Source organism: Gossypium hirsutum, chromosome D12 (assembly GCF_007990345.1).
Source record: "Gossypium hirsutum isolate 1008001.06 chromosome D12, Gossypium_hirsutum_v2.1, whole genome shotgun sequence".
NCBI lineage: Eukaryota > Viridiplantae > Streptophyta > Magnoliopsida > Malvales > Malvaceae > Gossypium > Gossypium hirsutum.
Window position 1 is genome coordinate 26,547,346 of NC_053448.1, and position 23,302 is coordinate 26,570,647.

The 23,302-nt window shown below is 30.4% G+C and overlaps 1 protein-coding gene across 1 annotated transcript; it reads right to left on the reverse strand.

The window, feature by feature from the left end:
- Window positions 1-9,659: 9,659 nt before the first annotated feature.
- On the reverse strand, window positions 9,660-11,597 carry LOC107945340 (receptor-like protein 44). Its single transcript, XM_016879298.2, has 2 exons — window positions 10,315-11,597; window positions 9,660-10,077 (listed from the first exon to the last, which is right to left on the reverse strand). Exon 1 carries the CDS (start codon window positions 11,208-11,210, stop codon window positions 10,407-10,409), a length of 804 nt encoding a protein of 267 aa, XP_016734787.1. The 5' UTR covers window positions 11,211-11,597; the 3' UTR covers window positions 9,660-10,077; window positions 10,315-10,406.
- Window positions 11,598-23,302: the final 11,705 nt, after the last annotated feature.

The following is a 23,302-nucleotide window of genomic DNA, read 5'->3' on the forward strand; positions in this document are numbered from 1 at the left end:
AAAACTTTAAATTATAAAAATGAAAACTTTTATATTTATAAATATAATTTTTTTTATTAATAGCTTATGTGTTTTGTACAATTATAATTGCGTCAGTCATTTAATATTATATTAAATGTTTAATAACATATGTCTCTTATAAATAATTATGTCCTTGAAATTAAACTTTTTCTTATCATTCATGTTAATAGATTTTAGAAAATTTTAAAATTATATATAATTAGTCATTCATAAATTTTTTTACTACAATTTTTTTTCATAAATTACCAAATGTTGAAAACTTTATTGGATAAAATATTATAAAATAAATAGTTTAAAATTTTAAAATTTAATGACTTAATTCTAGGTTAGAAACTATGTTCTAATTACATTAATTATTTTTATTATAACATATTTAAATAGAGAAATTTTATTAATTTAAATTTTAAATAAAATATTTTTTTATTAATTTTGAAGTAGATTAATACTATGTGAACTCTATTTTTAAATATTAACTAGCATTCTTGTAGCACCCTACACTCGACCCAATCGTTGGATCCGAGATGTGGGATGTCACATTCGTTGTTGAAACAATTACAATTCTATTTTAATATTCAAAAGACAAATCATGCAAACAATTGAGTCTTAAAACTTCTAAAAAACGTTAATTATTCAAATTCGAGTTATAAGTAGGCTTACATAAGCTCTTATGCAACTCTGGTAACGAATGAGGGACTAAAACCTAAAAACAACTAATACAGGGGTGTTGTTGCGACATCGAAGAATGAGTATCATGACAATGAAGGCAGTGGTTTAACATCACCTTTAGCTTGCTTCATTTTGGACCAAAATGTAAAAAAAAAAAAGGAATTTTCTTTCCTCTTATGGCTAGGGATAGCACAAGGATGAAGAAAAGATGAATGTTTCGTCTCTCCACTCACAACTTGTAATGACCTGAAAGTCAGTAGTGTTGAAAACGGTGGTTCCGGAACCCCATTTTTTATGAGTGAGTCCGTAATATTATTATTTAATATTTACGATGTCAATATAAGATTTAATTAAATTTTGGTTCTTTAATTTTGTCAATCAGATAATTAATTAAGGTACAGTGACTAAATTGTAAAAGTGGTAAAAGTTAATTGCTATAGATTTTTATTAGTTAATGGACTAATTTAGTAATTAGACCTTTTTGCTTTGATGGCTGGTTGAGAACAATGTATGTTTCCACTAAATTAAGTTAAACACACTTTCTATCAATCATTAAGGATTAATTATTAAACTTGGTATAAAAAGAAAACTGAAAGACATTCTCTCCATCATCTTCTCTTGGTCGTTTCAAATAATAAAATTAGGGTTCTTAGTCTTTCAAGTTTTGACAATAATTGTTAGGTAAGTTCCAAGCCACTTTCTTGTAATTTTTATGTTTTTGAAACCTCGAGAGCTTGATTTAGTTAACTCGGGTATCAATTCGTAAAACTATTAAAGTTTTCAAAAGTTTTCATTGATGATTTCTTGAAGCTTTTGGTACTAAATTGTTAGATTTTAAGCTTAGAAGTGAAAAAAGTTTGTAAAGTGAAAGTTGTTAGTTTTCAACATAGGAACTAAAGTGTAAATATTTCAAATTTGGTCTAAAACATCTGTAATTGTTGATAATATAGGGTTTAGAAGGATGTAATTGATATTGGTTTTGAAATCGAAGCTCAAAGTTGAAAGTTATAACCATTTTGATTATAGGGACTAAATTGAATAAAATGCAAAACTTTAGAGAACATTCAAAAAATGAACTTGAACTGTCATATGAATAAAACATGTTATAAAGTATTTGGAAATGATAATTGAAATGAATCATTATTATAGATAGAAAATTCAACCAACCAGAAGATAATCAATGAAAGGGAAAATTGCATATTAGTCTTTGACTTTTTATTATCGCAGTTTCTTTTAGGTAAATTCATAAGGTGTAATTATGTGTCATGTTTAGTACTTTGGTACTCTCTGCTTAGCACTTTTGTGCTCTCTGTTTAGCACTACGGTGCTATCTGGTGTGGTGTAGTTACCCATGTATCCGAGTTTATTTACTAGAGTTCATTGGGCTAGTTGAATAATGGAAAGTGAATTGAAAATGACATGTTACGAGCTTGATGGTCAAATGGAATATGATGATCCGATAATGTATATGGTATTGAAATGTGAATTCGATGTGAATGGTACTAAATTGAATAGCATTATAAATGATGAATTTCTATATAACTTGATTTATGATGAACTCACCTATTTAATGTGAATATGTTATGTCAGGTATATTGTGTCAGGTTGTTTATTTTAATAAGATTAATTGTATATCGAGGAAAGTTATTGTTTATTACCTATGAACTTACTAAGCATATGAAATGCTTACCTAGTTGTTTTTCATTTCTGTAGATTGTCGTTTGTGGAACTCATCAGTCAGATCAGCTCGAAGATCACACTATCCCTCTATTGACTTGGTAGACCATTACTCGTTTTAAGCTTGGTATTTTGGCTTGTACTTAGGTGTTTATATATGTCATATTTTGTGAATGGATTGTTTGGTGGGAACCTTGTTTTATGTTTGAATTTTGGAGAGTCAATGCCTATATATGTGCATAATTGTGATTTGGCAATATAATAGGCTTATGTGTGGCTTGTTGAATGGCTTATTTGAATGTGGTAAGGTATAGTTTGAGCTTGGTATTGGCATAGATGAATGTTAGTTTGAATGACTTGAAAACATGGAAGATTAGTTGGTGTTTTAATGTGTTATTTGATTTGTTTGAATGCCAAAATGTGGCATATTTGATTTAATTGATTGAGAAATGGTTATATACAATGTTGGTATGATTTTGAATTAGTTTTCCGTAGGTATGTAATTATGCATCTACTGTAACGACTCAAAATCCGTGGGCACCGAAAAAGTGTGTTTTCGGGCCTCCGTCTTAGTAAACCGAGTTAGTAAATAATTATTAGGAGTAATTAAAATTATGAGTCTTATAGTGTGTTTAATTAGATTTTTTTAGTGAATTTAGTTTAATTTAAAGTAATTAGGAAAAAAGATCAAATTGAATAAAGAGTGAAAGTCTAATTATAGATTAAAAAAAAGTAAAAAGGGCTAAAATGTCAATTAAGCCATTTAGCATAGTTGAGGCGGCATAAAGGGAATAAAATCTAAGATTTTATTTGTTTTAATTATATAATTAATAATATTTAAATATAATTTATATTATATGAATTTATGATAATTAAATTATAATGATATTATATTATTAAATAAATCAAAATATGCCAATTGTATGGATATGATAAAAATACATGTGTAATATATGTATTTGTACATTTGTAATATAATTGTATATTTTCTTAAATTTTAAGTAAAATATATTTATTAATTAAATCATTATATTAAAAGATTTTATTTATTTGATAAATTAGTTAGATTAAGACAAATGTAAGGTTATGATATAGTACAAATGTATTAATTATATTTGTTATTAAAATCGATATTTTATAATTATTAATTAACTTAAATATAAAATAAAGTAAATGAATAAAAAGAAAAGAAAACATAAAACAAAAGAAACAAAGCTAAAAGTAACAGAGGCCATTTCGAAACAGAGCAGGAAAGAAAAAGGAAAGAAAGAAGAAAGGGAAAATTAGGGTTTTAAAGCTTGAAATTTAGTTGGCAAGTTTAATCAAGTTCTTTTCTTATAAATTTGATGTTTTTGGAATCCTACAGTGAAATACTCTTGGATTTAAGTTGAAATTTTGAAAGTTAATAAAATTTTTAGTAGGGTTTATGTTGAAAAAAATGATCGAATTGAGGGTTTATTTGATAAAAATTTTGATTGGAATTGAATAAAGGATTGAATTGTAAACTAAGCTATAAGTTTTGAGTTTTAGGGATTAAATTGAAATAAATTTGGAATTATGAAAATATGATAAAAATTAGATAGTTAAATGTGAGTTTGGCAAGAAATTGAGTAGCAAAAGGTATGAATTGAGAAAGAAAAATATATAGGTTTAGTTAGGATTCAAATTGGAATTAAAGTAAAAGTTAGATAAAAATTTCAGTAATTAAATTGTATTTATGCTGATGATTGTGAAATTATTTTAATTGTTCGTAGCTAATATCGAGTCTCAAGCATCGGCCCAAAAAGGAAAAGAAAAGATCGTCGAGGATTAAATCCAAAGAGAATTCTGGTTTGAATCACTACAATTCAAACCTTATCATTATTATGTGTTTAATTTACTAATTATGTGTGGTAAGTATTTTAAGGTAAGGTTTAGTAAAATGAAAATTTATGATTGGGTATTGAAATTGAGATTGATACTGAATTGAATTATGGAATATTGAATATTGTTTTGAGTACTGAATTGAATTGTGAAGTTACTGAATATTGTTATGTGTACTGCATTGAACTGTGAGATTATTGAAGTAATGAATTACTACAATACTGTGAAACTGATTGAAATAAGGAATTATAATTGATACTGAACTAATATGGAAATTGTACTGAAAAGTGAATTAAATACCCTATTAACTAGTGGGGCTAGTCGGATATAGTTGGCATGCCATAGGATGTGGAAGAGTACGAGTTTTTGCCGACTTACTGATCAGGCATTTATATGCCGACTACTGTTACTGTTGCCGATTTGACACTTTGTGTGTCGAATACTATTACCGTTACTGTTACACATTCAGCACTTTGTGTGTTGAATACTGTTACTGTTACTGCTACCGTTACTGATTATTGTTTAGGAACTATGTACCGTTAAGGTACAATGTGTAGTACTAGTGTGTTGGTTGGAATCTGTGTATCTGCCGAGTCCGAGTCAAGTTAATAGGGGCAAATGAAATAAATTTACTGATAAAACTAAATTTGAATTGTTCATTAAGTGATGATAATTGTAATGTAAAAGTATGAGTGTGTGATTTAATGTATTTAAATATAAATTGAATTATAGTGATACCACTGAGTATATGCATACTCAGCGTACGGTTGTTTCCGTGCGCAGGTTGTAGAAGTCAAGCACTGAACCAGCATCCAAAGCCAGACCGGACTTCAGCAAACTTTTGGTGATGTATATTTTCTTTTGGTAATGTGGCATGTACATAGGATGTATATAAAGGTTATTATGTTTTGAATATAAATGGTTAAAAATGTTAGTAGTACAAGCCTAAGAATTATAATGAAAGAAGTTTATCAGTTTCAATTTAATTAATACATTGATAAATTTAAATTGATATTATATTGAATTGGTTGAATTGGTTATGTTTGGAAATTGATACGGTTTTAATTGCAGGGGGTTTTATGTGAAAATAAGCAGAGGTGCTGTTGAAAAAAAATAAATTTCCGGAGTACTTGAACGAGTCCCATTTCACTTTTAATACATGTTTTAGACTTCGATAGTTCGTTATAAAGACTTAGTTATTCAATTATACTATGAATGTCATTTTATTATGAATTATTCATAAGTTGTCTAATATGTTCGGTAATGCCTCGTAACCCTGTTCTGGCGACGGTTCGGGGTTAGGGGGTGTTACATCTATCTTGAAAATTGCAAGCTTGTCGTAAGTTGGTACCAAAGTTGAATTTTTGGCAAAAACAGGGAAGTTAATGGACTGTCTTCCGTATCGAGATACCACACCTTAGATATCGCGATACCCACTTTTTATAATTTTGTAACTCCATCCTTAGGTTGGGAAATTTGGCCACGGCCTTCATAATCGCGATACCAAACTCTGGATATCGGGACACCTACTTGACTGTAACACCCCTATCCCGATTCGATCACTGGACCCGAGTTATCCATCTGTGTTTATTGTCCCAGCGGATTACATTATATTGCTACAGCCAAGCTATGGTCTCATGCAACATGATCCCATGTTTCACGTCCTGGTGGACTACCCCATTTTTAATGTCCTGATGGACTACCCCGTTTTTAATGTCCCAGTGGACTACCTTGTGTTTAGTGTCCCGACAGACTCCATATGCTGTTATAGTCAAACTATGGTCTTACGCATCAGGTTCCATGTTTAATGTCCTGGCGGACTCCATTGGTCGTCATAGCCGAGCTATGGTCTTACACTCTAAACCTCTAAGAGGTGTCGCCCCGGAAGACCTTATTGCCATCGCGGTGTCGCCTTATAGAGCTTGCTAATTGCCGTTGTGATTTGCCATATAGAACCTAAATATCATCGTCATGGTGTTGCCTCGAAAGATCAATCGATATTATTCCTTTTCACATTTTACCTTGATGTTTGGACACCAAATGTCTCCCCACAAGGCCTGGAGCTTCGCAAATTACAATTTTCACTCAGCAACACCGTATGGCATTATTTTTAGCTAAAAACTTAATTTTCCAAAAACATGTAGAACCCCTAAAAAGGTTTTGAAAATTCTTAACATCGTTTTCTTAACTTTACTTATAGCAAAGGGCTAAGAACCTTTCCAGCTCACTAGATTCCAAAAACTTAACTTATAATTTTATAAGTTTTAGAAGAACTACAATTCAATTGTATCATTTTTTGGGTGGACAAGGCCACTATATGCCCCTTTTAGATTCACCCTTGGTCAGTTGCACACTTAGTTAGAACTCGACGACAAAACTAGATGCAACTTGTCTATTGTGTTGAAATATTTTGACTGGATTAAAATGACTATTTTTACATCTTTTTAATGCTTTGTTTGAAAACATGAATTTGAATATTTGGATTCTTTATTATGTAAATGGTAAGAATGAAATGCATATATATATTGACAAATTAGTTGGAAACCAATATAATATATATTTGAAAGTTATACAAACATGGATTTGTCAAATCCAAAAATATTTTAATATTTTCAAATTCATTACGAAATAAGCGTCTAACAAATCCATAGATTTGAGAAATTATCTATGTTACATTTTAAAATGATTTACTACTCAATTTAAACTCTTTTTTGAAAGCGAAATCCAAGTTGTCAAATGCTACCTAAAATTTAGCAACAATTTTTGTGTTCATAATTGACAAAAATAATGAATCAAATAATGATAATTTTTTAAATAATTCTAATAATTTTAAGTTTTCATAGTGGAAGCACTTAATGGGAAAGTTGAATATAATTAATTGTAAGGATTGGGACTACAATAGTTGAGTCTCTTAAATAATTTTTTTACTGTTGAATTATAGTGGATAACTTTTTAAGAAAAGCCTCAGAAGAGATTTTGAATTGTGTAATCAATTTGTGCATTTGCCTATTTATTTTTTCAATTTCAATTGATTTTTTTTGGTAACTTAAAATACAAATGAACCAACAATTAAAGAGTAAGAATTTACAATAAAAGTATCATGAAGGTGTTTATATTAGGAGACGGATTGTATTTTACCTCATCTATTAAAAAAATGGACAAATTCATCCTTGTATGTTAGATGAAACAGCAAACTAGTGTGCAACAATTAATTTACCTATTTTTTAAATAAAGAGGTAAAAAAAATCTACTTTTAATACATATTTTTACCAAGAATATAGAAAATTTTTAAATCTATTCTCCAAACACCACCAAACTTAGAGTCCAGTTGGGCTTAGCATGCCAGTTTAACCAAAATGCTAATAAGAACATTCAGAGTAGAAATTAGGCTTACAATTAATAGTGGCCCAACTTATTATGGGTTACATTAGATTGGGTTCCACTTAACCTACATGAATTTTGATATGCCCCCACCTAACTTTTTACTATAAAAATATATTTATACTTCCACCCAAAGGACAAGAATCTCTTTTTTCTTTAAAAATAAATAAGATAAAATTGGTAGAGTTATTGGTAAATAAAAGAAATTAACATTAGAAATAATACACATTAAGTTCTATTTTTCAACTTTGTTTTAAAATGTACACTATATATTATTTGTTAATCTCAAATTTGCTATGGAAGAGGTAATAAATAATAAAAAGATGAGCATTGAAACCAAAGCCCCCAAACCTTGTGAGTTTGAAAATAAATACAAAATTCATATTTATTTTGGATTGTGATATTTTAAGCCAACAAATGGGGACCAGGCCATGATGATATGCATGCCATTCTTGGAATCCCCATTAATTAGGGGGTGAGACACAGACCCAAACAAAACTATGCTAATTTTTTGACCATCTGCTTTCGGCGTCTCCTTTAATTCTCTTCGATCACAGCCCTGAGCCCCCTCTATTCTTTTTCTTTTTTTTTTCTCTAATTTTAAGTTCCAAATAAATTCTAGGGAGGCTGTCTTGAAAAAAGACAAAAAGTGGTTACATCTTTTGGCAAAGGGTGTTTCCCTTTTCCAATTGCGCATTTTAAGGACTTCAATTAAGAACAACAAAGGGGGTTCCATTCTATATTGTTCACAGTTTGTAAATTTGAGCACTAAAATAAAAGTATGATGAAGCCCTTAAGACATTTTACCCCTTCCCCCAAAAAGTGAGTAAATACTGGTTCTTCTCTTAAAACTTTGGAAGTTCTTCTATTAATTTTTTTATTATTTATTTACGCTGCTAAATACTGGTCTTTATATGCCAGCATAAAGTACACGTGACACGTCACATGTTATTGTCTAATTTCTGTCAATCATGTTAGTTTTTTACTATGCAAATGGATGAAAGTTTTAACAAAGAAGACTAATCCGTGCTTTAATTTAATTTACACAGACTAATTTACCCATTTTTTAAATAAAGAAAACAAAATATAATCTGGCTATTAATGTAACTTGATAATATTTTTACTTAAATAAAATTCAAACAGATAAAATTCAAGTTAGAGGTAAGGTTAGGTACAGTAAATCATGTAATATAATGGTGAATCACTAAAACATACTTACATGTTTATTCATTGTCAATAAAGAAGACAAAGTTGTGTTTGATAAACTTAATCAAAATCTTAAACTCTCATCCAAAGTGTTTAACAAATTGATACATTTCTTGTGTAGCAAAATATTTAAATACGTTTATGTTAATTAATTTGATTCTTTTATCAAAAAATTTGTGTTGGTATAAATAATGGATCCATCCCTATACCATACGGAATTTATTAGTGTCTAAAGATTATAAGTAGGGATCAACTTTCTTTTTAATATATTGTTTTAAATTGGTAAAGACTTTTTCAGTTTTTTTTTTTAAATTTTGAAATTGAATAAATTAACGGTTTTAAAAAAATTAAAGTAATTTAACCACTATCAATTTTAAAAATGAACAATTAAAGATAATTAATCACAACGTTAATGTCTTCTATCAATTATATGTTATTTTGACTAGTATAATAACAAATTTAATCTTTAATGCTTTCATATTTTGTCATTTTGGCCTCAATTCTAAAAAAAAAAGCAATAAATTTAACTTCAAGATTTACACATTTACATAATCATTGCAGAATAAGCTTGTTAAATTTACTCAATCAAATACAATTGATTTGAAATTGGTTGTGTTTTTGTTTGAAGAGAAACCAATTTACTCAATTTCGAAATTGAGAAAGAGTTTTAATCAATTTCCTTTGCTCCAAAATTAATTTATTAATCAACTGATGAATTTCCCAAAGACAAAAGAACATTGATTGAAGGAAAAGGAATCCAAGTCCCTTAAGCAAAAACCCACACACCATAATAATGCAGATCACTCATTTAATTGATTCAAGAATAAGTAAAATGAACTTTATGGTGGTGAAAAGTTGATTCCAAATTTCCATTTATCTCAAAGACTAAAACAGAGGTTAATGATGAAGTAAACATGGGGTTGTCTAATTAAAGTAATGCCACTAGTCTATTAATTGAAGTTACCCAAATCTAAAATTCAAGTACAGAGTTAGTTAAAAGCATTCCATTTAGAAATTAGACGATAATACGAATAGGCATATGATGTGAAGATGCTGGTCTCCCACCACCTCGCACGAGAAAAAGAAACCCAACTAGGTTCAAGTGCATTTTTTAATAAATGCAAGGATTTTTTACAAGCACAGTCCCCACCATTTCTTCTTCTTTTATCTATAATTTAGTTTAAGCCATTGCCACCAGCAGACCAAATTCCAGGGCGCAGTTCTTTCATTCATCATCCCCACTGATTCTGCAATTTATGCAGACTAAAGCAACAACAACAAAATAAATATAAAAAAACCCAACAATTGGAAAGCGTATACAGTAAATAATTGCTTTATACATTGGTGGATGATTGTTGAAAGTAAAAATTATAGAGAATATCCTAATGAAATTAAAACCCAAAAAAATTCTAAAAAAAGAAAACAGAAAGCTCTCCAAAAAGGAAACAAAAATAGGAAGAAAAAAAAAAGAAGAAGACAACTTCCCTAAATAAGACGTACCTGGAAGGCTGGAATTTTTCGAGTTTTTTTTTTTTTTTGGAAGCATTTGAGTTGAATGATGTTGAATAACAAGTTAAACCCAGGTTAAGGTTTCAATAATCAGGCATATATTGACTAACTTTGCCTTCTTCGGCAGCCATTTTTTCCTCTGTAATCTTCAACCAAATACAAACGCCAGTAAAACTTAGCACCAAACTAGCAAGTCCACTTCCCAATCCGATTCCAACAATGGCTAAAACAGACAACCCTTTGGTTTTCATAGGTGGCAAAGGGTACCCATAAAGATTCTTATTTCCTTCAAAAGAAGTAGCATTGAACCTTGGCAAAGCCCCACTCCTGTTCCCTAAAGAAGCTGGTATTGGCCCTGAGAGCTTGTTGTAAGAAACATCAAATGCCGACAAACGTGCTAGAAGGCCTAATTCTTGAGGAATCTGACCGGTAAGTAAATTGTCATGAAGATCAATGACGTTTAGATAAGCGCACAAGGTAAGCTGCGGTGGGATCTCTCCTTCGAGACGGTTTGATGAGAGATTGAGCACTGCCAGGTTGACTAAATACTGTAAATCTTGGGGGATGGTACCGGAGATGGAGTTTGAAGATAAGTCAAGCGATTGAAGATTGGTACAGTTGGACAGAAAAGGAGAGATGGAGCCTTGGAGGGAGAGGTTGGTGAGGGAAAGCTTGTAGATTCGACCATTGTTACAAGTGGCACCGGGCAGATAGGAAGTGAAGCCGCTACAAGGGTTTACGAAGGTGGATTTGGTCCAGTTTTGCAGGTTCTTCAGTGGGTCTTTCAAAGTTTGGCTCAAGTGAGTCAAACACGCCTCGTCGCTCGGATCTGATGAAGCCCATGGAAGTGCGGCGCACGTTAGGAGCAACACAATTAGCAGACCCATTAAACAGAAACCAAAAGAAACAGCAAATCTTGGGTGAAAAATAATATAAACTTGGTGTTGAAGGAGGATTCCTCCTCCTTTTTTTGTTGGATTTTCACCTACTCCTTGTGTTGTTCACTATTGTAATGGTACAATCATATAGACGGTAAAAGCAAAGAAAATGATAGAAACAGGGAAGAACAGAGAGAGAAGAAGAAGAAGCAGTGGTGTTTGCATAAAATTCCCTGTTGCTGTGTTGATAATTTATAGGCGCAGGTTAGAAATCAAAAAGGAGAGAGAGGTTGAGGAAGGGCTTGGTGAAAGTGAAAGAGTGTTTAATAAAATATTGAGGCCAAAGCCAGAGGGAGAGAGAGAGTGAGAGGGTGGGGCTGACAGAGCTGCGCAACTGAGGCCTAAGGATAATGACAACACAGATTATAAAGCCATTGTGCTTAAATATTATAATATTCATACGACAAATGTCAAATTTTATGACTTCTTTGAATTAGGGGTTCAAGTCTGGTACCCATTTAAAATTTTCTATAAAAACAATTTTAAACCCAAAACATGTAAATAAGAAGTTAAAAGATTCAAAGTCTAGTATTTTTAATTATTAACTATAGTGTTGTAGTTATTTATCTCGTCTTTTAATCATGTGATTAAGAGTTTGATCATTAATCATAAGAATAAAGCACATTTCATGATCAATTGTTTATTTTTTCGGAGAACACCTGCACTTGAATATTTTTATATAAGATATACTTCTACTTATAATATTTTCTTAATTGTAATTGTACCAATTCAACCCAACTCATATTTAAAATGAGTGTTGTAGGGATCTTGTAACAGGGAAAGGAAAAAGTTTGGTTGGTAAAGATCGCTCACCATTTTTCTTACACCACTAATTTGTAGTTATCAAGCTTATCATAATCGAATCATATAAGTGAATTGATGGTGCTGAAGCTCCACCTAATTTAAAATTATGTTTAAATATAAAATTGATAATTGTGGGTTGAAAAAATAGTTAAATGAAGATATATTTGGTGAAAGATAAAGGAGTGAGTGTGTAATCAATTTATCTGCAACCAGTTAATTATAATAAACGGCAAAAGCACTAGTAAAATTAGCTTTTGTGGTTGACTTGTTTTTTTGATAGTGAAAATGAGTTTTGCTCATCAACATGTTTACCATTTCGTTGAAGAAAAAAAAGCTTCATTTCAATGACAACGCCATCCCCTTTTTGGTCAATAGACAATATTATCATATATTAGAAATGTGGAAAAGTATGTACCAAAAGGAAAAAAGTTACGTGCTTTTCTTTGTCAAATTGACTCACTCTCATGAACCCTTTTTGGTCAATGCTTTGCTCTTTAGCACGTATTAATTTTATTAGTTTAGCATAGAAGGGGTACTTCATAAGGATATCATATTATAATCCTAATTTCGAAACAGCATTAATAAAGAATTAACGTGTTTTTCTTTTGTTATATTTTTCTATGATATGATGAACAATTATGTTAGGTTTAGTATTCATGTTTTAATATATGAGTAAGTAATAAATTAATTTAAATTGGTAATATTTAGTCATTTTCATGACTTATATTTTTAGTAAATAGAATGAAAAATTTTCATTCATTTTGACTCACCTTTTTAATTTCAAGTTCAAAATTGTACCAAGTATTCTTTATTTTATATCTAATTATTATAATACATAAGTAATAAATAATTTTTTTCTTACATTATTACACTAATAACCGAACAAGACATTAGAATTTAAAAACATGCGTCAAATTTTTAGTCTAGCTTAATCAACTTTGCTCTAGCCTATTATGGAAAGGGTGTGAATGAAAGGCAAAAGGAACCAGAGTTAGCTGGTCCAAACTTTGTTTGCCTAAGAAAAAGACACATTGTGTTAGAACCAAGCATGTATCATGAGGAATTTATGGGACGTACTTCTCAATACTAGTTCATTCTAAATAATATGTGTTAGTGTTAGTGTCAATTATAAGGGTTAAATGTAACATCAGTTGCAACACAACCAACGTCCAGTTATATATTATAATTTATCTTACTTGTTTGGCATATTTTAAACAAAGTTATTTGAACTTTTTATTACTTATATTTGCGGATTTTTAACAACTCATTGCTGAAGATATATCATGTAAGAATCAAGCCAAGCAAGGATTACATCGAGACTTTCAATGTGATCAAAATTCTTATACATAAGAGATTTTATTTTTTAATAAGTATAATGTCGTCAAAATGTCTACCCATAAAAATATATTTGAAGGCTACTTTTGAGGAATTATTGATATATTTTAACATGCCACATTACATTTATATATAGGGTGGCTTGTTTAGGTTTAATGTGCGCGTACGACAACACTTAACTTGTTTATTTGAGGAACTTATTCTGAGTGCATATTTTATAAGTAAATTGTTCTTGTTTATCAATTTACAATTAAGGTTTTAGGGGAAAAAGACTTGGGGACAGTTTAAAATTAAGGTTCAGTTTGAAAAGCTACTTGTTTACCAATTTTTTTGGTTTGAAATCATGGTTTGGGTTGAAAAGTATTTTTCAACCTCAATGGTAAACACACCCTTAGTGGGAACGTGGTATAGATTAGATTATCGTATGGATGTTGCAACTTAGAGATTTAGTTGAACTTAAATCACATTGATTTATAGTGAATTACTCTTTGGGTAAGACCTTATAAATGTAGGAAGTCTTTGAACTACATAATCAAATATTTGTGTCTATCTCTTATTTTATAGATGTTAGTTCGTTTGGTCGCAACTGAATGACAAACTGAAAGGAAAATTCAACAAGTTCACAACATGGTTGAAGGAGGCAGAGATTTTTAGCATATGTTTATCCCTACATGTACCAATTAGCATTTGAGGGAGGTTTTATTAGGCAAAGGATTTTTTTTGAGCATGTAAATGGTAAGAATACATGGCCTCTCCCAAATAGGAATTATTAAATTGCTATGGCTTCAAATTCTATAAGCCCAAACTGTAATGCCTTAAAAGTTTTCGGTGTCATTAATGGAAATGTTTAGGGGATGAGGATTGTAAAATTTTAAGAGAATGAAATTATATTTATTAAAAATATTTGTGGAGTTAGTTAGACACCAGAAAAAATTATTAAAAGTGATAAAGTATAATTTTATTTCGTGATGATGGGCTAAATTGGAAAGTAAGACTTGATGAGTTATTTTTCTCGATTTAAAAGGTTAGGTAATTTATAAAAGAATAATTATTAAAGGGTCGATAGAATAATAATTCATGTGCTAAGTGGTGAGTTTACAATTGGAAAAAAGAAAATATGAGAAAAAAACTGGGTTTATAAGATCCATTGGATCAAACCTTGGAATTTAATTTTATCCCTTGAAGCTCATTAATGGCAAAATGGTAATTTTTTAAGAGAATGTGTGTATGAGCTAATTTAGGCCATTGGATTTAAAATTTTGTGTGTCATATTAGACAATTGATTTTGAAGGGTTTTGGATATTTGAAGAGAGAATTCTAGTATTTCGATCAAGTGATTGAAGCCTTTTGCAACCATTGGATTTTGAGGGCACATTAAGAGGACTTTATATATGACCTTATGAGATGAAAAATGAAGAAATTTCCTCATTTTCTCCGAATTGAATTGTAGCATCCATTTTCTTGAGAAATCTTTTTTTTTCTTTCGTTTCTTTCATCCTTTCTCGTTTCTATCCAAACCCCATTTAAAATCTTAATGAATCCTAATTAATTTCTTGTAAACTCATAGAAACTACCACCCTTTAAACTTTCTAAACTTGATTTCAGCCCTAGAAAGTCGAGAGTTAAGGAAGGAAATGTGGAGAAAGTTTAGAAAGCAAGAGAAGATTAAGGAATATAAATTATGTTTGAGATAATAATAGTAGGGGGTAAATTTGTAAATTTGTTGGAAATGTTATAATTTGAATTTAAAATAGGGGTAAACTACAAAAATAGTCCCATATCTTTGTTTAAGTTTATGTTTTGGTCACTAATGTTTCAATTCTTATAATTAGGTCACAGATGTTATCAATTTATAACAATTTGGTCACTAGTCATTAGTAGCCGTTAAGGGTTGGATGAAAATTGTTAAATGTTAAATGTTAAATGTTAATTGTTAAATGGATACACATATTTAATTTTATAAGTTTTTTTTACTGTGGACCCTACCACTTATATCTTTACTTTATATATATTTCATTTATTATTTTCTCCGACGTTTCTATCTTTCCATTTCTTTTCTTTTTCTATTATTTTTTCTTACATTTTTTTTACCCTTTCTCATCTTCTTCCTTTCTTCTAACCAAAACCTAATCGTTGCCCGTTGCCTTTGTCCGATCTCTAGAACCACAATTCAGTCTCTAGTCACCAATCGTGTAACACACCAAACTTGATCCTTTAGGAGGATCCAAATATGATATGTCACTACTCAGAAATCATTATCTTAAACTGTTTCTGTCGTAAACATTATAAAACCATAGTTTTTGAAATAAACTGTTAATAAAATATGGAAAATAAAGTGTAAGTCAAATGACGTATAGGATTTCAGTAATATATTTTATCAACCCAGAATAAAAATACTTTTGAATCATTCCATAAGTTTTAATGAAACTTCATTGAGTCATAATTCTTCAACATGAATTTTAATTACAATTTCTTTCCAAAATACAATCAGACATCACCCCTATCATCATGCATTATACAAAACAACAGAAGTCTCACAGCAGCAGATGTCCTCTGGCGTAGTCTAATAGAATGTCTTTTTTCAACAGTAGGCCTAAGAAGGCAAAGGGAAACAGAATAAGTTCAAAAGAACTTAGTGAGTTCCAAAAGAAAGCATAACAATATTTCTTAATAATTTGAGGAGATCTTTTCAAGATTCAAACACAATCACATAATTCGCCAGATGGCGAGTACCATTCACAGGTAGACTAGATGCCAGTTTACTATTCCTTTGGCATATACAATATGCTCACATGACCAATCAGACAAAATTTTTTCATGTTAGCCGCATAACTAAATCCATAGTTAGGTTCATATCATTCATTCCATTCTTATTCCTTTATTTTGTATCTTTTTTCGTGATTTGCCAATCTGGTTTGCAACATACATTTTCCCTACCAGAAGCTACACAACCATTGTCATGTATCGCGATATGCTAGTTCAATGTACATTACATCGAAGGCAAGGCCATGAATATACTTTATCAACATCCTTTCCATAAATCAGTCCATATCATTCTTGTCAAAAGTAGTGGCTTAAACATGAATAATGGTTCTTACACTTTAACACAGACATTACAGACCCAGACTGATAATTCTGAGCAACCATTTCTTATATACACACATGTCACTTTTGTAGAGAATAAGTGCTTACCTTACACAAAATATAAAATAAGAATATTACACAAATGAAAGTAAGAAGGAACTCATCAGAAATACAACAAAGCTTATAAAGTAGGACCTTTGCCTTTGTCACTCAGCCCTTCAATTAAGTATTGATCTAAAATATGGATAATTACACTTATCATGTAACACCCCTCACCCGATCTGGTCGTCGGACCATGTTATAAGATGCTACATCAACCAATGAAACTCAATCACATGCATATATGGTTTCGAATAAGAGCAACAACTACTAAAATTAACATTTAAAGAAAATTTCATGGCAAATTTAAATATTTAAACGACAATAGAAATAGTTTTAACCGTAATTAAGGTTCATTTTTAATAAATCTCAAAAAACCACATAGGTATCAATACCGAATGAGCAGGTATCAATATTTTTATCACGAGTATCATACTCATATATGGGTATCGATACCAAAGTTGGATTCTGTCAAATTTTAAAAATGTCCCAACTTCGAGGTATTGATATTCACATCCCGAGTATCGATACATTTACCCAAAATACAAAAAATTCACAAGTTAAAATGTTACCCATGCTCAAAACAATAATCCACTCAACATACAATAATAGTATAATTTAACTGAACTTATTAACATCCTTTAAACATTTATCATGCCACATCCATACATTTAAATAAGAATATCTAACATGCATTATCAACCTTAATCTCAAACGTCAATTTAGTCACAAATGAAGTCAAAAACAACTTCCACATTCTATCAATCCAATACAAAGATAGAATTAATAAAATAATGTTAATAATCAAAACTAAAACTCTAACCCACTTTGCCTTTATTTAGTGAGTTCAAAAGAATCACAAAAACCCACCTACTAAAAAATATTACCTTACTTAGATTACTTCCTTCACCATTCCACTCACACCGAAAAAGGCTACTTATCTGTAAGATGTTAATATGGAGTGTGAGCTTAAATAAGCTCAGTGAATGTTCAGAACTACCACTAAACATACACAACATCACATGTTAAGCAAGAGCATACTATGACTCACTCATAACTATATTTTCATCAAGTAAAAATAACATATTCTCGCTTCATTAAATCATAAAACTAACATATACTCTCACATGCAATTACACTCCACTCATATATATATAATTCATTTAATGATAATTCATCAAGACAAAACAACGTATTCATGCTTTAATGATCACAAGTCTAGCTTATATATTCACATGCATTTACACACTACATTTTCATATACAATTCATTAAATGATAATTTGGCAACTTGAAAACATGAAACATAAAAGTGAATTCTATCACCACACAATGGATACACTAATCTCCATCACACCAATGACTCAAAGAGTCTAACATGTCCTATAAGTCTTAATAAAGCTAAACACTCTCCAACACACCAACATATCCAAGTGAATGGAGCTTAAGTCAAAAATTCCTTATCCCTCCAATCTATCCTGGGGCCTTAATGCCCAAATCATAAAACATAAGGTGAGTACTCACAATCATATGACATGCCAACTATATCCAACGATTTCAAGAAATCACAAGGCCAAAATATCAACAAATACATGCATTTAATTACTGTTTTAATGTACATAATCTCTATTCATAATCACCAATTCATATCACAAATTTGTACACAATACATGCTTATTGGATTCACATTTATTTGCACTTTAAGTGCCACAACTATTGTAATAGCTCGATTTTAGATCTAGTCGGAACAGTGGTTTCGGGACCACAAATTCGAAGAGTAAAAATTTATTTTTATTATATTTTTATGGTCTACAATTTCACGGAATGATTTCGTAAAAATTTTGTTCAAAAATTTTGACGTTTGGGCACTCAATTTAGCCAAAAGGACTAAATTATAAAAAGTGCAAAAGTTGAGTTCTAGAAGCTAGAGGTGTTAAATTTCTATGAAATTTTAAATTGGGGGTCCTTAAAATGGTAATTAGACCATTGGTTAACTTGTTGGACAAAAATGGACAAGAGATAAGTGAAATAAGATTTTTTTTAAGTTGGGGGAATTTTGGTCATTTAGTAATTAAAAGAATTAAAAAGGCCAAAATAGCCAAAAAATTGTCCATCTTCAAGCTAAGGCCGAATTTAGCAAGGGGAGAAGCCATAGTTAGGGTTTTCAAGCTTCCAAGCTCCATGGTAAGTGATTCTAAGCCTCATTTTTAATGTTCTTTACGTTTTTAGAGTCCCGGTAACTTGTTTTAGCTATTTCTAGCAATAATTTAACCTAGGGTTTATATTTGGAAAAATAACCATAGGTGAAATGTGTTTATTTTCATGTTTTATGGTAGAATATAAAGCTATAAATTATGTTAAACAACTTCTTCTAAGTGATTTTAAGTGAAAACGAGTAAAACGACATAATCGTTAAAATACCTAATGTCCATAAGTAAGTGTTAGAGTGGGAATTTGATGTTGCCATAGAAGGGAAAAATGTTCAGTATGTCATAAAACATATGAATAAGAGATGGAGTTTAATTTCTGAGCTTTGGGAAAAAGGTGTAAATATGCAAAAGTTTAGGGGTAAAATTGTAATTTTGCAAAAGTTTGAGTTAAGGACTATTTTGATGAATGTGCATGTTAAATAAGTTAAATGTGTTATTATAGTTCAAGCAAGAAGTGGAATCGACCTTGATCAGAGAAAAGAAATGATTAAAGACTAAATTGCTAAATTTCTATATTGTTGCACCAAAGTAAGTTTGTATGTGAATTAATGTATTGATATTTAAGTGAATATAGATTAAATATTTGATGTAGATTATAAAAAAATGTGGTTAAGTTTGAGAAAGGTTGTAAAATGTTAAAAAAACAAGGTTTCCGATTGAACACTCAGAATAGACCGGAATACATTAGATAAAAAGGGGTCGCTAAGGGCAAATTCTCCGAGAGGTTGCTAAGTGCTGATTCCCCAAATTATTGATTCTAAAGGTGGTTGCTAAGTGTTGATTCAACCGTATATTTGATTGTGAAAGGGGTTGCTATGTGCTGATTCCCCGTATCACTGAATATAAAGGTGGTTGCTAAGTGCTGATTCCACCGTATCTTTGATTGTGAAAGGGGTTGCTATGTGCTGATTCCCCGTATCACTGAATTTAAGGTGGTTGCTAAGTGCTGAATCCACCGAGTAACGGATAATATTTCGAGTGTTCAACAGAGAAATTGGAAAAGTGAATGTACATATGAAATGGACAAGATTATGTGAGGAATATTGGGTTTCATACTTAATCGACCCATCTGTAAGATGGTATGAAATATCAAAACTATAAAAGAGTAAATTTAGAAATAAAACAGTTTTGAACAATAGTAGTTGTGCAACTTTGAAAAATCACCATAAATGGTGGAAATTGAATTAGAGGCTGAATAATATGTGAAATTGAAGCTGAATGAGTCTATTTTCACATGAAAGAAACAGAGCAAGAAAAAAAGTTATATTTTGAAATATTTTAATTTTAGTGAGATAGGGTTGAATTGATTTCGAAATCCCCTGTTCCAACTTTGGAAAATCACCAAAAATTGTACAAAAATAATTATGGCTTGTATTATACATGATTGAACTTCTCAATGAGCCTATTTTTAAGAGGAACAAACAAGAACATCGTTTGAATTCTGTAAAAGAGTTAAGTAAATTTTGGTGAAGAGGGGTCAGAGCTGTCGAGCAGTGAAATAGGGGAAGTTTAAATAATAAACTGTACTAATTAGCTAAACCAAAAATTCTAAAAATTTTATGGAAAGAAGATATGTGAGTTTAGTTTCGGGGAAAATTTACAAAACTTAATTTGGAGCTCTGTAGCTCCAGATAAAAATAATTTAGTGATTGTAACTTGACTAGATAGCTTTAAATTTAAATATAAGTGGATAGTGAAATTATGTATAATGCTATTTAAGCATGTTATATACATAAAGGATATGGGATGGAGAGGAGGAGGAGAACAATAAAATGTATGAATGAATTGTGTATAAATGGTCATATGCCCGATTATAATCGGTAAATGTTAAATTGAATGGTAAATACGTATTGGTACTGAAGGAGCTATTGCGGTATTGAAAAGCAAATGATCAAATGTTTAAGAAATTTAGTCATGATATATATATGTGTGATAATAATGATGTATGGATGATTATATTATTGAGTTGCATTGATTAATTCGGTTTAGGTGATGGAAATGTCAAGAACATTTGTCTTTGATATGTGATGATCATGTAATGCCATGAAAATTTGTTTAATTGTGTGGTTTAAAATGTATCTATATTTTGTTATATAACTTATTTTGTAATATATTTGACAAATGATAAAAATTAATTCGGTTACTATGTGAGGTGAATTATGATTTGTATATTTAGTAAGGTTTGTTGGAAAAGAAATAACAGGTTTTGGTTTATATCGAATAGAGAAAATTTGTACTATCTTTGTGGCTAATTTTGTTAGCTGTATGGGAGATGAATGGTTAATGTATGTATGTGAAAATTAGCTTACCAGATAGTGAACTATTGATATACTACAATAGTTAAAAAGGAAAATTTGACGATATGAGAATATGTAATGATACGGATCAATTCAGGTACTCAAGATGAATTCAACAAGTAAGTGAAAATTTATAAATTCATACGACGTGGAAGTGAAAGATTGTGAGTATATTTAGCCAAGTAAACCCTAATTAACGACCCAACAATAACAATTGGAAAATTTTAATTTGGATAAAATTTTATAACTTGGATTAATATGTCTATCAGTGTATTTATTCTGGTAATGCCTCGTACCCTATTCCAGCATTGATACGGGTAAGAGGTGTTACAATGTGACATCACCAGATTCGACCCTAATGTTTAGGCAGGGTTTGGGGTGTTACAACTATGCTCATTGAGCCATCACATATCTGACCACATATGTGTACAATAAAATTAGTTTACCACATACAAGTATTCACACACATTACTTGTCATAATAACATCTCAATCCACAAATCAACATTCATTAAACTTAATTTCACAACAAAGCAATAATATATGAAAGGCTTACACTCTGAACTTAGGATAGGGGTTTAGGCTATTCCTAAGCTCCTGATTAACGCTATGAGTCACGCATACCAGTAACAACTTTAAACACTCACCAATCATGCTTTCGCTCACTAGCCAAAAGCTCAAACAAATTTTTCATTGCCTTTAGACTTGCTCGTAATGGCTTCTGAATAATCTGACACTTTACACACATAACGAACAGATTTCAAACTCATCAAAACCAACATTGAACACAACCAAATAGCAAAGCATACACAATTCAAGCCTCTCCTTTCTTAGTACCAAAAATTAGCTAATTTTATCGAAATTGAAGTTTCGACACCCTAACCTCATTTCTAATCTTCCATTTTGAGTTCAAACATCCTGAATAACATTTAATTTCATAAATAAACCATTAATTCCACCTAAATTCGTGGTCTTAAAATTTTCAAAAAATTGAAACTTTCAAGAATATGAAAAAAGGGAAAACTCTTGATTTTTAAAAATTCAATTATGAACGATCAAATCAAAGTGAAATACCTTCTAATTAATTGAAAATGAATAAAAAATCACTTTGAAAACACAATTTTGTTCAATATTTCTAGATCTATCATTTTTTATTCCAAATACACTTTAAAAAATCAAATCCAAATATACTCGTTTAAAACTTGATTTGATTTAACAGCACTCCTTATTTAATCATAAAAAGTCAAAATATTATCTTTATTTGATGAAAACGAAAACCTATAAATCTAATTCGGGATTTTAGCTCAAGAAGAACAATGGCGGATTTAGGGAAGAAAACACGTTTTTCATTTGAAATTGGGGGTTGTTTTGGTATTTGGAAGGTTAATAAATCCAAAAGCAATAATTGATTTTAAAAGAACTCTCTAAATTTAGGCTTTAGAAATTTTTTGAAGAGTTTAGGTTTAAGAGAGGAAAGAGAAGACAGTGGGTGTTCTCTTGTAGGAGACTAATTTCAAAAATTAGGCATTTTGCCCTTTTGGTCACTCCTCAATCCTCCATTTTCCAATAAGGTCCTAAATCAATTAAAATCCTTTTTTTTTCAAATTAGAACTCAAAATTAAATTTTATTTTAACCTAAATAATAAAATAAAAATTTAATTATGACACTCACATACTTAAATTACTCATTTACGACCCTAGTTTCCAATATCTAACTGAACTTTCGGTTAAAAAAACTCAATTCTACAAACCCAAAAGTACTAGGCTAGTTTTTGGGATGTGACATATCTGATCATTACTCCATGGAATCCAAACACACATGCAATAAACACTACCACCTAACCTAGAATCATGAAGTTCCCTTCCTTACATATATTTCTACACTTATGCATGAAGGGCTAAAAGTACGTAGATAACTATGAAAATACCTGGGTTCATAGGTACTTACTAGAGAACTGAAACAAATGTGGGAGTTGGCTGAATATAACGAACTCAACCTTAGTAAGGTTTCTGGACTTAAGCTTTGAGAGAGAATGCAGATAAAATCAAGAAGATGATGAATGCAAAGAAAAAGTAAAATATTATCAGTAAAGACATCGATACCCTTATGTATTTAAGCATAGAGATAAAGTTTAGTGGAAGGATTAGATTATTCCACTAAGACACTTTATTTTCGTGATTAAGTGCGTTTATTATAATTTAAGTCTTATCAAT

Bases quoted from the DNA above. Each gene is read 5' to 3' on its own strand.
- LOC107945340 (XM_016879298.2), bottom strand. From the start codon at position 11,210: ATGGGTCTGCTAATTGTGTTGCTCCTAACGTGCGCCGCACTTCCATGG.